Source organism: Aquarana catesbeiana, linkage group LG03 (assembly GCF_042186555.1).
Source record: "Aquarana catesbeiana isolate 2022-GZ linkage group LG03, ASM4218655v1, whole genome shotgun sequence".
Lineage (NCBI taxonomy): Eukaryota > Metazoa > Chordata > Amphibia > Anura > Ranidae > Aquarana > Aquarana catesbeiana.
Window position 1 is genome coordinate 3,306,024 of NC_133326.1, and position 16,981 is coordinate 3,323,004.

Genomic DNA, 16,981 nt, shown 5'->3' on the forward strand with positions numbered 1-16,981 from the left:
GAGGGACATTTACTAAAGCTGCAGAGTGCAAAATCTGGTGCACCTGTGCATGGGAGCCAATCAGCTTCTAACTTCAGCTTCTTCAATTAAAGCGATTATAAAGGCTCTAGGTTTTTCTTTATTCTATGCATGAAGGTAAAAAAAAAACCTGTGTGCAGCAGCCAAGCAACCCAATACTTACCTGAGCCCCATTTTGATCCAGAGAAGTGCACGAGAGCCTTGGCTCTCCGGGGTGTCTGCTTCCTCAATGGCTGAGACAGCCGTTGGCTCCCACTTCTGTCAGTCACAGTCAGTGAGCCAATGAGGCCAGAGCAGGGGTGGGGCCGAGCAACGCTCTGTGTCTGAATGGACAGACAGAGCAGCGGCTTGGGAAGGAGCCTGCTCAGGTGCCTGGGAGGGAGGGGCCAGGAGTGACAGCGGGGGACCCAAGAAGAGGAGGATCGCGGCTGCTCTGGGCAAAACCATTACAGAGCCGGTAAGTATAACATGTTTGTTACTTAAAAAAAATATATTTGCCTTTAAAATCACTTTAACCTTTTCACGACTGCCCCACACATATATACTACTAGGTACGTGATCTGACACTGCCGAGTCTGGGGTGCGCACACGCGCCGCCGGCGACCCACTCCCGCTGTGATTGGACACAGCGGGAGCCGATCGGCGGGTCCGGTGGACGCGATGTTGGCCGGGGCCCAGCGATCTTTCGGGAGATAGGCAGAATGGCGGTCTGCCTATGTAAACAAGGCAAACCGCCGTTCTGTGAGAAGGGAAGACAGGAACACGGATCTCTGCCTTTCCACAGCGCAACCCCCTCCCCCACACATTTAGTAAGCACTCCCTAGGCACACATTTAACCCTTTGATCGCCCCTGATGTTAACCCTTTCCCAGCCAGTGTCATTAGTACAGTGATAGTGCATATTTTTTTTAACACTGATCACTGTATTGGTGCCTCTGGTCCCCTAAAAAAGTGTCAGTTGTAGTCCGATTTGTCCGCCACAATGTCGCAGTCCCGCTAAAAATCGCTGATCTCCGCCATTACTAGTAAAAAAAATGAAAAAATGAAAAAGAAATAAACAAAAAATATCCCATAGTTTGTAGACACGATAACTTTTTCACAAAGCAATCAATATACACTTATTGGGATATTTTTACCAAAAACATGTAGAAGAATACATATTGGCCTAAATTGATGAAGAAATTAGATTTTTGACATTTTTTTATTGGATATTTTATAGCAGAAAGTAAAAAATATTGTTTTTTTTTTTTCAAAATTGTCGCTTTTTTTTTGTTTTTTAACACAAAAAATAAAAACAGCAGAGGTGATCAAATACCACCAAAAGAAAGCTCTATTTGTGGGAAAAAAGGACGTAAATTTTATTTGGGTACAGCGTCGCACGACCGCGCAATTGTCAGTTAAAACGACGCAGTGCCAAATCACAAAAAAATTTTTGCCCTTAATGACCAGGCCATTTTTTGCAATACGGCACTGCGTTATTTTAACTGACAATTGCGCGGTCGTGCGACACAGTGCACCAATAAAATTGACGTCCTTTTTTTCACACAAATAGAGCTTTCTCTTGGTGGTATTTGATCACCTCTGTGGTACTTATTTTTTGCGCTATAAACAAAAAAAGAGCAGCAATTTTGAAGAAAAAAAGCAATATTTTTTACTTTTTGTTAAAATAAATATCCCCCAAAAATATATATAAAAAAAATTCTTCCTCAGTTTAGGCCGATATTTATTCTTCTACATATTTTTGGTAAAAAAAAATTGCAAAAAGCATATATTGATTGGTTTGCGCAAAAGTTATAGCGTCTACAAAATATGGGATAGTTTTATGGCATTTTTATTATTATTATTTTTCTATTAGTAATGGCGGCGATCTGCGATTTTTATTGTGACACTTTGAATGACAATTGCGCGGTCATGTAACACTGTACACACATATGACATTTGTATCATTTGCCTAAATAAAATTTACTTCCTTTTTTTCCCACAAATAGAGATTTCTTTTGGTGGTATTTGATCACCTTTGTGGTTTTTATTTTTTGCGCTATAAACAAAAAAAGAGCGACAATTTTGAAAAAAAAAAAAACTATATTTTTTACTTTTTTGCTATAATAAATATCTAAAAAAAAAAAAGTAAAAAAATGAATTTCTTCATCAATTTAGGCAAATATGTATTCTGCTACATATTTTTGGTAAAAAAAAAACCCGTAATAAGCGTTTTTTGATTGGTTTGCGCAAATGTTATAGCGTCTACAAAATAGGGAATAGATTTATAGCATTTAAAAAATAAATAAATAAGATTTATGCCATTTTTATTATTTCTTTTTTTTTTTTTTACTGGTAATGGCGGTGATCTGCAAAATTGTGGCGGACAGATCGGACACTTTTGACACTTTTTTTGGGACCGTTGACAGCGATCGGTGCTAAAAAAATGCACTGATTACTGTGCAAATGTCACTGGCAGGGAAGGGGTTAACACTAGGGGGATGATCAAGGGGTTAAATGTGTTCCCTGGGAGGTGTTTCTAACTGCGGGGGGGGAGGGGACTGACTGGAAGAGGAGAGAGATCGCTGTTCCTAATCAATAGGAACAGCAGATCTCTCTCTCTCCTCCCCTGTCAGAACGGGGATCTGTCTGTTTACATTGACAGATCCCCGTTCTGACTCTCCTTGCCGCGATCGCGGGTGGCCGGCTGACATCGTGGCCGCCGGCTATGTGCATTCGGTCCCCTGCCGTGCAGCCTGCTATGGAGCCGACGTACAGCTATGGCAATTCGCGGGTAAGAGCCGACCTGCCGCAGTATAATGATGGCGGCTGGTCGCCAAGCGGCTAAGCTTTGACAATAACCGGGAAGCTGATTGGTTTCTCTGCAGAGCGGCACCAGATTTCGCACTCTGCCGTTTTTCTAAATCTCCCCCCAAAGTGTTAATTTGTTAAAGTGAAAAAAAAAATATATAAAACTCCATTTTTTTTCATCCACTTGGAGCTCGGTTTTATTGTACCAGTAAGTATTTTTTTCGCCCACCCGCCTTCTCCTGGTTCTATAGCTCAGGAACGTCTCTGATAAATACAGCCCCGGGTATCATTTATTGCTCGGATAATTTTTTTACCAACCACCAAAAAGGTGCGAGCGTTAAAAGAATCGCGCCTTTCAAACAGAATCAATGAAAACAAATCTTATTTACTTGTGAAAGTCATTATAGAGGGAATTATTCCTATACACAGTCATAGAGCTCGGCAAAGCTACATTAAGTGAACCTTCTGTGACAATGAAGCAGGTCGGCTCCATTCATGCATACTACCGCAGATATGAAATGTTGTATGAAATATGGATAGAGAGCCCATAATGGGGACAACATGGCTTAGTATGTAAGTGCATAGTAAAATGATATTAACTCTGAGATACATGAGCGCACATTCTGTATTTCCCGAAATGCTTTGATGGCTTCTATCACATAGGATTTAGTACCGGGGGGGGGGTGTTTATATTGAAATTCTATCTGCGGATTTGCTAAATTAAATGGGTTTAATCCTAAAGAGTAAAACCTGGGATGTTAGTTGATGGTTGTGAGTCTACACAGGGTTGTGACGGACTCCGGACACCCTGTTGGGTATCTCCGCCAAGAAACTGCTTCGCAAGTCCTGGGAACACGAGACCAATGGATCTGGCTATAGTAACCCCAAGAACCAGGCAGCACCAGCTTTGGAGTACACCAGAAATGGAACTGTTTATTTGAAACAAGAATACCGGCTTTTATACACTTGAGAAATACATTCCCCCCCTCCTGATCATATTACCCCAACAATACAACTGTAACCAGAAACATAAATGAACATGAGCTAATTAACTAATCATTTAACCCAGGGTTTTTCAACCAGGGTTCCTCCAGAGGTTTCTAGGGGTTCCTTAAGCAACGGGCAATTTCTAACTCTCAGATAAGTTCCCACTGACACCATTGCTCTTTTTATAAGGTGGCAATTCTTCCCAATGACCGCAAGTGTAAGGAGCCTTCTTCCCACTGACCATCACATTAAAGTATCATGAGTTGTAGATATAGTCATTTTTAGCAGGGGGTTCATTGAGACTGGAATATTATTTCAAGGGTTCCTCTATGTTGAAAAGGTTGGGAAAATCTGATTTAACCAGCCGAGGTGACTCCCAGGTTTGACCTTTCAGGTCAGACTTGTCGTCTTCTAGCTCAGAAGACACAATACACATTTATCATAGGTATAAACACAGAACTCCTTCACACAACAGCAGGAGCCCCCAGTAGCAGACTATCCGTCTCCCACATTGTACAGAGGCCAATGTGATCAGCTCTTTCAATTAACATGTGTAGTTCATTATCAAACAGACCAGGAATAGTCTTTGTATATTTCCTGGGAGATATTGTGGATAAATATTACTGTTCCATTTTAAGTAATCCACGCCACATTCTCAGTGTCCACTAAATAGCTGTCTATCATTTTCTCAGTCACCCTGTGGCCCTAATAGACACAGGGTGACTTAGACGTAGGAGGTGCATTGGGAGCTGAAACAAAGGTTCCCCTTAACAGACCAGGGCCCATAGTCAGCAGACAAGAGGCAAGCATTCAGTCCCCTCCAAAAGCCTCTGTCCCGGGGGAGTCTATCACAATGGTCACCTGTGCGATTCATGATAAGGCCTGGGTTGTGGTCACCAGATGACAGCTGATCCCTTTTGTCTTTCAGGTAACTCTCTTCTACTGAACTCCTCGCTCCAGCCTGACTTAACAGTCAGCAGAACCTACAGCGGTCCCATTTGTTTCCAGGACCCCATGGACAAAGAGCTAATGACTGAATCCTCAATCTTTAACCCCCTAACAGACATCAAGGTCAAAGTGCAAAGTTCATTTATGGTGTCACTGGGGGTGACTGAGAGGCCGGAGTTCCACAGCAAGACCCTCTCGGGGACCTTTCCTCATGGGAACAACAGGTGCTTTGGAACTTTACACAATAGGAACAAAACTCCCTACATTCAGAACCTGTCCTCTGTTTCCTCCAAGCCGGAGATGAGAGTCTGTGGACTTTTTGGCCATCAAGGAGGGCGGCTGGTGATGCCAAATACAGGTAAGGGTCTTTGCCTTAATGTACTGTTTGAAGTTATAGTACCTAGTTACATAGTTATTCTGGTCGAATAAAGACCATCTAGTTCAGGGGTAGGCAACCTGGGGCCCTCCAGCTTTTGCAGAACTACAAGTCCCATCATTCCTCTGGGAGTAATTGTAACTGACAGCCTTGCAATGCCTCATGGGAAGTGTAGTTCCACAACAGCTGGACAGCCCCAGGTTGTCTACCCCTGATCTAGTTCAACCAATAAAAGGGGGAAAAAATACACAATCCTATACCCACAGTTGATCCAGAGGAAGGCAAAAAACCCAGCAAAGCATGATCCAATTTGCTCCAGCAGGGGAAAAAATTCCTTCCTGATCCCCCGAGAGGCAATCAGATTTTCCCTGGATCAACTTTACCTACAAATGTCAGTACCCAATTATATTATGTATATTTAGGAAATAATCCAGGTCTTTTTTAAAGCAATCAGCTGAGCTGGACAGAACCAGCTCTTGAAATAGTATTTATTGGTTAATTTATAAGCGGGTCTCCTAGTTTTCACCAGCCAAAGCACCTGATGGCCTAGGGACATTCTCCTGTGACCTCGTGGAATACTGTACAAGAAGAGGTTTTTCGGCTCTCTTATCTTCAGGGGAGGCTCCACTATCTTGTCTCCTTACTTACATTGAGGTGCAAGGCCTCATAATGATAATCCAGATCCCTCTCCCCAATAAAGAATGTCCAAACAGATTTCGCTTTTCCAACAATTTACTGATTTAGGAATGACATGCATCCCAAGTCTCAGGGAACATCTTCCAGGATAACAAGTAAACGCATCCTACACAGAGAGGATGCAAGCCAGCATTCTGTTCTTTACTCCTTCTTCCCACACCTCCATACCCCAAAGGTACTCGCAAGACAGACAGGGCTTCTAAGGGAAAAGCTCTTGTGGCACCTTACTACCACACCTTGAGGAACTCTATGACGACTTCTTCCCGTCAACCCCTATGCAGGCTCCTCTTTCTTCTTTTATACTAACTGCCCAGGGAAAGGTTCCAACCCACATTCAAATAAGGAACAGGGCAGGGGCACCCTAAAAGAGCCCTAACCCCTGATTACAAACTCAGTGGAAAGGTGCAAGCTCCTCAAATGTGTTGGTTTTATTTGTCAATAAAATAATACAATGCTACAATGTGCACACGTATATAGAAGAGTAGAGATGAGCTCAAATGTTCTTCTGAACTCACGTGGCCAAGCCCAGTAGGAAGCTGCCACCTGTAATAGACCAATCACCTGTGGCCGAGGCATTTCCCACCCTGCAGCCTCACATATACATATCGCTTGTATACGTGTGGCTGCAGGGCAGGGAATGCCTCCATCGCATGTGATTGGTCCATTGGCGGGCTTGGTAACATGGATTTGGATGAGCCTTCAAACATGCCTGAGCTCGGCTCTACTGTATAAAAGAGTAGATTAAAAAAAAGGGGGGAGATAATTGGTTTCTGAATGTCCAATAGAGGAGTAACTCTTCTCCTTCTCCTCCTTTTTTTCCTCCTTCTCCTTCTTCTCCTCCTCCTCCTCCTCCTCCTTCTCCTTCTCCTTCTCCTTCTCCTTCTCCTCCTCCTCCTCCTCCTCTTCCTCCTCCTCCTCCTCTTCTTTCTCCTTCTCCTCCTCCTTCTCTTTCTCCTCCTGCTCCTCCTTCTTCTCCTCCTCCTCCTTTTTTCCTCCTCCTCCTCCTTCTCCTCCGCCTTCTCCTTCTCATTCTTCTCCTCCTCCTTCTCCTCCTCCTTCTCCATCTTCTTCTTCTCCTTCTCCTTCTCCCCCTCCTCCTCCTTCTTCTCTTTCTTCTTCTCCTCCTTCTCTTTCTCGTCCTCCTTCTTCTCCTTCTCCTTCTCCTTCTCCTTCTCCTCCTCCTCCTTCTCCTCCTCCTCCTCCTCCTCCTTGTCCTTCTTCTCCTCCTCCTTCTTCTTCTTCTCCTTCTCCTCCTCCTCCTCCTCCTCCTCCTTCTCCTCCTCCTTCTTCTCCTTCTCCTTCTCCTCCTCCTCCTTCTCATTATCCTCCTCCTCCTTCTCCTTGTCCTTCTTCTCCTCCTCCTTCTTCTTCTTCTCCTTCTCCTCCTCCTCCTCCTCCTCCTCCTCCTTCTCCTCCTCCTCCTCCTTCTTCTCCTTCTCCTTCTCCTCCTCCTCCTTCTCATTATCCTCCTCCTTCTTCTCCTTCTTCTCCACCTCCCTCTCCTTCTCCTTCTTCTCCATCTCTTCCTCCTTCTCCTCCTCCCTCTCCTTCTCCTTCTTCTTCTGTAAATAATGGATTCCAAGCAGAAGCAATGTGCTGTCATTGAGTTATTGATGAAGGAGGGATGCAGGCTGTCCGACATCCACAGAAGGCTACAGAATGTTTACGGAGAAGACACCATTGAGAAGAGCAATGTCTTGTCATTGGTGACTCTTGTCAGTGGTGTCATCTCCGTAAACATTCTGTTGCTTTCTGTGGATGTCAGACAGACTGCACCCCTCCTTCATCAGGAACTCAACGACGGCACATTGCTTATGCTTGGAATCCATTTTTTACCTGCAATGAAAAACAAGAAGAAACGTTACTATAGAGAAAGAGTTACCCTACCAACATGTGACCTTTGAACAACCTGTGTAAGTTATGTATAAAAGTTTTATTACGTTTGGTACAGTCCTCGTATATTGTTGGTACTGACACTTTGTTGGATTTTGCTGTCTGAGCAAACCTCCTCCTGCAATTGGGTTTTCTTGGGATTTCTTATCCTGCTTCACAAACAGGAGTCAAATGGATTCCCAAATCACCATATTATGGACCAAGAGAGTGTGATGGACGGGTGCTCTACAGCATAAAGAATTGGAATGTATTCATTGACCATCTTTTCATTTAGGTTTTGTTCTCAGGTCCGATAACTAAGCCTAACATTGTCTGAAGACTTGCAGCTTCCTTCTGTTTAATTCGTGTAGAACAATATCTGTTTAATGTTAAAGAAAACTGTACTTGGAAAACCACAGACATTGCGGTTTCTGACTTCCCTCACAAAACCTGTGTTGCCTGACAGTCTCTGACTTTAGGACTAGTCAAGGTGCTGACCCAGAACACACATGTAGATGGAGAATGACATTAGAACACCGAATCTGCATGCTTGTTCTGGGACATGGGCTCAGGGAATACCGATGATCGGCATGACAGGTAGAGTATGGCGGCGGTTGTCAGAAACCATGAAATCATACCGAGACAGAAGTACAGTTAAATCACACTTGTTTAATAATAAAAGTAAAAAGAACAAACGTAGTCAGAATATAGCCAAAGTTCAGTAACCGGAATGAATAGTCAGCCAAGCCAGAAGTCAGGGATCAATGTAGTGGAACAGCAAGCAGGATCTTAAGCCAGAAGGGATGTCAGCAAAGCAAGTGTTTAATCAGGAACGCAGGAGATAGTCTCTTGTGATGTTGACCAAGGCGCAGGCAGAGATCCACTGGGCTGAACGGCTTAAGTAGGCAGGACTGACGAGCAGGATATCATCAACAGCTGAGTGACTGTGGAGAGATAGGAGCTGGCAATTAGCGGACAGCTGAGCGGCCAGCTCAGAGAAGGAAGGGCTGAGCCCAATCCTGACACCGGTATATTCAGAAGCAACGTCAGCAGGGGTGACCTCCATATTTCCTCTCTGCAGGTGTTTGCAAGTTTCTGACATCATTGATGGCCAATACTGTGCCAGGATCTTCTGTTTTATTCTTGTACTGAATTATTGGAAGCAGCAATGGTGGGACTTGGTGAGAACTTGGAATGTGAAACCTAAATTTCATAATTATTGCTCTCTAAGTTGCTGTAGTTTGGCATCAGTAAAATGAAATTGTTAGTCTCTTAGTGCGTGTCTCAGCATGTTCTTCCAAAAATGTTATACAGTATATACACTCACCGGCCACTTTATTAGGTCCCCCTTGCTAGTCCCGTGTTGGACCCCCTTTGGCCTTCATTCTTGGTGGCATAGATACAACAAGGAGTTGGAAACATTGCAATGCAATGCATGGTGCATTATCCTGCTGGAAGGAGCCATCAGAAGATGGGGACACTCTAGTCATAAAGGGATGGACATGGTCAGCAACAATACTCAGGTAGGACTTGGCGTTTAAACCATGCTCAATTGGTACTAAGAAGCCCAAAGTGTGCCCATCCCCCACACCATTACACCTCCACCACCAGCCTGAACCGGTGATACAAGGCAGGATGGATCCATGCACCAAATTCTGACCCCACCATCTGAATGTCGCAGCTGAAATCCAGACTCATCAGACCAGGCAACGTTTTTCCAATCTTCTATTGTCCAATGTTGGTGATTCTGTGCCAATTGTAGCCTCAGTTTCCTGTTCTTAGCTGTCAGGAGTGGCACCCGGTGTGGTCTTCTGCTGCTGTAGCCCATCTGCATCAAGGTTGGATGTGTTGTGTGTTCAGAGATGGTATTCTGCATACCTTGGGTGTATAGCTAATCATAGCTATGATTAGGCACTGATTGCAGTGTGAAACGCGTCAGTTTCCTCTTCTCGCTGTAGCATATATGTACTTTTATTGTTTTTACTGAATAAAGGCGATTTCTATTTGAGTGCGGCTGTCCAGGACTTTTGTCATGTTTATCGATATAACTGCGGCGGCTGGTCGGCAAGCGGTTGAAGTAACGCAGTGCTGAATAGCAAAAAATGGCCTGGTCATGAAGGGGGGATGGTAAAAGCTTCTGGAGGGCAAGTGGTTAAAGTCTTGTCCTTGACCCGAATAACATTAACTACTGCTAGGGGGATATAAGAAGAGACAACCAGTGAACTCGCCCCCTCCACCATGGCGTCCTTCCATGGGGAGGAAGCATTCTGTTAAGTCAATGTTACCAGCCGCCGTGCCGTAACGCATTACGCTACGGTGACTTTATTGCAAGTGAAGCCGGTAATCCACGGCGATGGTTTGAGACTTGACAATACAGGTGTGAACAGCCAACACATGTTACATAAATAAGTTAAGATTCGTTAGATTCAGCATCTTGTTTATCACCCGCGCTGGTGAATAATTTACACGTTTTTCTTGGAAGCTTTGTTACTGAAAATAGGATTCCCTCATAGACACGCCAACCCCTCACACAGATGTATCGCGGCATGTGCGCCGTCATGGATGGAGACTAGGAAGGAAATGCCACCAGATTTAGGAAAAAATTATGAATGCAAAATAAAAGTGAATACTTTGGGAATACTGAAGTGTAATTAGAATTACTGAACATTTTACTCATTAGAATTTAGACTTCGTGAAGAAACAGACACATACATGCAACATTGTCATTGCAAATCGCATAATAAAAACAAAGCATAACAATCATAATACATGATCTACATGAGACAGATAAAAACTATTACAGACTGTGACGGGAGTCACTTTTGGTGGGGGGTTTGTGCAACTCAGCTTACCTTGGAGAGCTCTGGAAACTCCGTGTCCAGCTTCCCCGGACCCTCTTATGGGTAAATCACCCTGTGTCCATTAGGGGCTCAGGGTGACCGAGAACCCCACTATGATCTGTGCTAGTCAGACTCAATGTTGTATACAGTGGAACCTCGGATTACGAGCACAATCCGTTCCAGGAGAATGCTCGTAATCCAAAGTACTCGCATATCAAAGCGAGTTTTTCCATTGAAGTCAACAGAAACTAAAATAATTAGTTTCGCATTGACTTCAATGGGGTGTAATACCGCATGCGGCCAGAGTTGGGGGGCGCCGGAGAAACAGACGAAAAGGCCCGAGCACACTTCGGCTGACCTCGGCAAACCTCGGAAAGACTCAGTTCACGAGCCTTTCCAGAGCTTTGCCAAGGTCAGCCAAACTGTCCTCGGGCCTTTCCGTGCATTTCCGAACGCCGACGATCGGCGCTGTTCGGGTACTGCACACCGCTTTTGGCCTGAATCGTGCTCATTTTGTGAGACAACACTCGCAAACCGAGTTAGGATTTTTAGAAATAGAATGCTCGTTTTGCGAAACGATCGCTAACCGCGTTACTCGCAAACCCAAGGTTCCACTGTATATGTATATATTGTGTGTTGTCTCATGCTGTTGTGGACTCTTTGCTGTGATCGTTTGGGGTGTGGTTGTATTCCATTGTTTGTGTCTGCCTGCCTTGGAAGAAAGTATATTATGGGATGGATGTCTATGTGGAGGGGGTGGGGGAGGATTCTTCCAACAGCTCTCCCTGTTGATAAGACTGTTTACTGATGAGAAGTTTAAATACACCCGACCTATGTGTCTATTGTGATTGGACAGTTTACCCCGCCCTGAATCCAAGGGTGGTGGGGGGAAGTGTCTCGGAGTTGGATATCTGTGGTAACATGTGCTGGAATAAATCAGTTTGATGTTGTTCACCCTACAATGTGTTACGTCTTGTGACTGGGTGGGCTAAAGGGTCTTGGATAGTGCTGGTTCTGGACAGAGGAAGCATTTACGGTGGACATAGTCCTGTTGAGGATTCGTCACAACTAGGGATCAGCTTTGAGTTTGAGTCGAACTCATGAACAATTTGGGGTGTTTGCGGCAAATTCGAAAGCCGCGGAACACCCTTTAAAAGTCTATGGGAGAAATCAAAAGTGCTAATTTTAAAGGCTTATATTCATGGTATTGTCATAAAAAGTGTTTGGGGACCCGGGTCCTGCCCCAGGGGACATGGATCAATGCAAAAAAAAAGAAAGTTTTAAAAACGGCCGTTTTTTCGGGAGCAGTGATTTTAATAATGCTTAAAATGAAACAATAAAAGTGAAATATTCCTTTAAATTTCCTACCTGGGGGGTGTCTATAGTATGCCTGTAAAGGGGCGCATGTTTCCCGTGTTTAGAACAGTCTGAGAGCAAAATGACATTTCAAAGGAAAAAAAGTCATTTAAAACTACCCGCGGCTATTAATGAATTGCCGGTCCGACAATACATATAAACGTTCATTGATAAATATGGCATGAGAATTCCCCACAGGGGAACCCCGAACCAAAATTTAAAAAAAAAATGGTGTGGGGGGTCCCCCTAAATTCCATACCAGGCCCTTCAGGTCTGATATGGATATTAAGGGGAACCCCGCGCCAAAATTTAAAAATGTGTGGCCTGGTACGGTTCAGAAGGGGGGGGGGGGGGCGCTCTCTCGTCCCCCCTCTTTTCCTGCCAGGTTGCATGCTCGGATAAGGGTCTGGTATGTATTTTTGGGGGGACCCCACGCCATTTTTTTTTAATTTTGGCGTGGGGTTCTCCTTAAAATCCATATCAGACCTGAAGAATATGTCTATAACAGGGAGGAGAAAGAGGGCAGGAATTACCCACTTGGAGGCTGTGGTGGGGTACTAGTACCCCCATACAAATAGCTCGGAAGCGCAGGCAGATTACGGAGATTACCAGTATATAGGTAGAAGGATCAATCATGACCTAGGAAGAAAAAATGACCCCCATTAAGTAATGCGGTAAATTATAGCAGTGACCACTGGAACCACTCCAGCAAATAATACATAACAGTCGGACATGAATAACCTCCACATCCAAACAGGTCCAAGCAGCCTCCACAGAAATCCCCCCCCCCCACCCAGGCGACCATCCACCGCACCATCCAGCAGGCGAATGCCTGATAGATATAATCCCCAACCCAGCGTCTGGCATCACGCCGACCGGTGCCGGGGTGTGACGTCACCGGGTCAGATGCCCTACAATGCACACGTGAGGACCAACTCTCTACGCTGATGACACCCAAATATATCTCTCTACTCCTCACCTCACTCTGTCAGTCCATTCACGCATTACTAATTTACTAATTGACATATCAGCATGGATGTCACTCCACTTCCTCAAAGGAAATCTCTCTAAAACTGAGCTGGTAATATCCGCCCCCCCTCACCCTGTGCCCCCCTCCATGACATTTCCATCTAGATCAATAATGCAACTTTCAGTCCCTCCCCTCATACCAGGGTACTCAGTGTAATCCCGGACTCTGACCTCTCCTTTCAGCCCCAAATCCAATCATTGTCAAAAGCTTGTAGAATTCACCTCCGTAACATCTCCAAAATTCGCCCCTTTTTAACTAATGAAACCACCAAACTCCTCATTCACTCCCTTGTTATCTCTCGCCTTGACTATTGCATCTCCCTCCTCATTGGCCTGCCTCTCCATAGGCTCCTCCCCTCTTCAGTCTATCATGAATTCTGCTGCCAGACTCATCTACCTTACCAACCGTTCAGTGTCCTCCACCCCTCTCTGCCAATTCCTCAACTGACCTCCATTCAGTGTCCTCCGCCCCTCTCTGCCAATCCCTCCACTAGCCTCCATTCAGTGTCCTCCACCCCTCTCTGCCAATTCCTCAACTGACCTCCATTCAGTGTCCTCCACCCCTCTCTGCCAATTCCTCAACTGACCTCCATTCAGTGTCCTCCGCCCCTCTCTGCCAATCCCTCCCCCGGTCTCCATTCAGTGTCCTCCACCCCTCTCTGCCAATCCCTCCACTGACTTCCATTCAGTGTCCTCCACCCCTCTCTGCCAATCCCTCCACTGACTTCCATTCAGTGTCCTCCACCCCTCTCTGCCAATCCCTCCACTGACTTCCATTCAGTGTCCTCCACCCCTCTCTGCCAATCCCTCCACTGGCCTCCATTCAGTGTCCTCCACCCTTCTCTACCATTTCCTCCATTGCTCTCCATTTAGTGTCCTCCACCCCTCTCTGCCAATCCCTTCACTGGCCTCCATTCATTATCCGCCACTCCTCTCTACCATTCCCTCCACTGGCTTTCTCTGCCAATCCCTCCACTGGCCTCCATTCAGTGTCCTCCACCCCTCTCTACCAATCCCTCCACTGCCCTCCACTCAGTGTCCTTCACCCCTCTCTGCCAATCCCTCCACTGGCCTCCTTTCATTGTCCTCCACCCCTATCTGCCAATCCCTCCACTGGCCTCCATTCAGTGTCCTCCACCCCTCTCTGCCAATCCCTCCACTGGCCTCCATTCAGTGTCCTTCACCCCTTTCTGCCAATCCCTCCACTGGCCTCCACCCAGTGTCCTCCACCCCTCTCTGCCAATCCCTCCACTGGCCTCCATTCAGTGTCCTCCACTCCTCTCTACCAATCCCTCCACTGGTCTCCATTCAGTGTCCTCCACCCCTCTCTGCCAATCCCTCCACTGGTCTTCATTCAGTGTCCTCCGCACCTCTCTGCCAATCCCTCCACTGGTCTTCATTCAGTGTCCTCCGCACCTCTCTGCCAATCCCTCCACTGACCTCCACTCAGTGTCTTCCAACCCTCTCTACCAATCCTTCCACTGGCTCCCAATCACCCAGCAAATTAAATTCAAAATACTAACAACAACATATAAAGCCATTTACAACTCTGCCACGAGCTCCATCACCAATCTTGTCTCCAAATATCACTTAAACCATCCGCTCCTCCCAAGACCTCCTATTCTCTAACTCCTTTTTCTCCAGGACTTCTCCAGAGCCTCTTTCATTCTCTGGAACTCTCTACCTCAATCTGTCTGGCTATATCCTACTCTGGCTGCCTTTAGGCTATCCCTGAAAACTCATCTCTTCAAGGAAGCCTATCACACCTCCAGCTAATCTTTTAGCACTTCCATCAGCCCCCCCCCCCCTCATAGTCTTTCGTACCACTTGCCCCACCCTTTTAAATTGTAATCTCTTATGAGCAGGACCCTCTACTCTCATGTATTGTAACTGTACTATGTCCCAATAAACAGATAAAGCAGAAGCATAGTAGAGGAACAAGTTAAAGGTTGGTAATGATAGGTAGTCATAAGGACAGCAGCAGAAGTGACAAGAGTGTGATATTAGCTGGAGAGAGCACAATAATCAGGCAAACGGGAAGTGGAGAGACATGGCTAAATTAAAAAGTTCACGGGATTTTGGGGTGGAGGAACTTGACTGGCCTGCACAAAGTCCTGACCTCAACCTGATAGAACACCTTTGGGATGAATTAGAGCGGAGACTGCTAGCCAGGCCTTCTCGTCCAACATCAGTGCCTGGCCTCACGAATGCTCTTCTGGAAGAATGGTCAATCATTCCCATAGACACCCTCCTAAACCTTGTGGACAGCCTTCCCAGAAGAGTTGAAGCTGTTATATCTGCAAAGGGCGGAGCCAACTCAATATTGAACCCTCCGGACTAAGACTGGGATGCCATTAAAGTGCATGTGTGAGTAAAGGAAGGCGTCCCAATACTTTTGGCAATATAGTGTAGTCTTACAGATACAACCGACCCCCCCCCCCCCAGGCCCTAGACTATATATTGGAGGCGGGGTGAATGGACTGTTGCCTGGTTGCCTCTGCACTGTTTTGGGAAAGAACCAGTTAAATGCACGCGGCTCCTATGGGGGTAGCTCTCCATATGAATTGTGGGGAAAGGTTTGAATGGGATATAATAGGGGATGGGGGTCAGAAGAAGTTTACATGTTGGTAGTCGCCCCGGTTATTAATACTGAGTATTTTTTTGACGCAAATTTGTTATCATTAAAGCCGCACCGCTGACATATCATCAGCATTCCGGAGACATATGAACGCTTGGAGCGGCACGGAATAAGCAGGCAGCGGCAAAACTCAGGATATAAAATATTCCAGGAATGAAGGCGACGCCAGCAAATGTATCTTGTGAAATGTGGAGTTCCTTTGACTTCACATGATGTATGGCTGTGTGTGTATTCCATCTATAAATCATACTGTCCCCTCCCCCCCCCCCCCTCTCCGCCCCGCCGCCAAACCCGACTGAACCTTTCCCCATTTATATATCCGCCTGGAAAAATAGGACTCAATTTTACCTTTGTACAGCATAAAGGTCAATCGGCAGGGAATGACAAACTATTAATTCCACAGAGCTGCATAATGTATGAATGGACGGCTTTTATTTATCTCTTTCCGTTCCCAAAATGTATCGTTCCGAAAAGGAAAATGTTTTTTTTGTTTTGTTTTTTTTTTATCATCATCATCATTACTATAGACATATGCACTGCCAAAAAATGTGTTTGTTTTCATTCCATTCTTTTTTTTTGGGGGGGGGGGGGTTTCGGGTCATTCGTCATGATCGCAATTCGTAAAATTCAAAAATTAGAAAATCTGTAAATTTGAAAGTTCGAAAATCCAAAAATAAAAAAGTGTCAGAAACCATGAAACCAGGCCGAGACAGAAGGACAGTTAAATCACACTTGTTTAATAACAAAAGTAAAAAGAACAAACGTAGTCAAAACATAGCCAGAGTTCAGTAACCGGAACGGATAGTCAGCCAAGCCAGGAGTCAGGGATCAATGTAGTGGAACAGCAAGCAGGATCTGGAGCCAGAAGGGATGTCAGCAAAGCCAGTCTTTAAACAGGAACGCAGGAGATAGTCTCTTGTGATATTCACCAAGGCGAAGGCAGAGCTCCTTTGAGCTGGACGGCTTAAGTAGGCAGGACTGACGAGCAGGATATCATCAACAGCTGAGTAACTGTGGAGAGAGATAGGAGCTGGCAATTAGCCGACAGCTGAGCGGCCAGCTCTGAGAAGGAAGGGCTGAGCCCAGCTCTGACAGAAAGAAAATCCAAAAATTTGAAAGAGTAACTAACTAACCAATAATAACTAACTATTAAATGATAGGTATTGGAATCTCCTTTAAAATTTGGCTGTTAGTGAAAGTAACGAATACGAATTTATCCGAAGTTAGGAATTATCCGAAATAACGGATGCCGCATCTAAACAAATTATTAATAAATAATAATAATAATAAAAAGTGTTTATTATTATTTAATTCGTTACATTCCATTTGTTTAGATGCGGCATTCATTATTTCGGATAATTCCTAACTTCGGATAAATTCGTATTCGTTACATTCACTAACAGCCAAATTTGAAAGGAAATTCCACTACCTA

At 45.1% G+C, this 16,981-nt stretch overlaps 1 protein-coding gene across 2 annotated transcripts in view; it reads left to right on the plus strand.

The window, feature by feature from the left end:
* Positions 1-16,981, plus strand: part of UNC5D (unc-5 netrin receptor D) — a 924,160-nt gene that overhangs the window by 736,719 nt on the left and 170,460 nt on the right. For both annotated transcript variants that reach the window (XM_073618230.1, XM_073618231.1), the window contains one exon: positions 4,723-5,100. In XM_073618230.1, the coding sequence (XP_073474331.1) occupies positions 4,723-5,100 (378 nt within the window). The remainder of the gene's footprint in view (positions 1-4,722; positions 5,101-16,981) is intronic.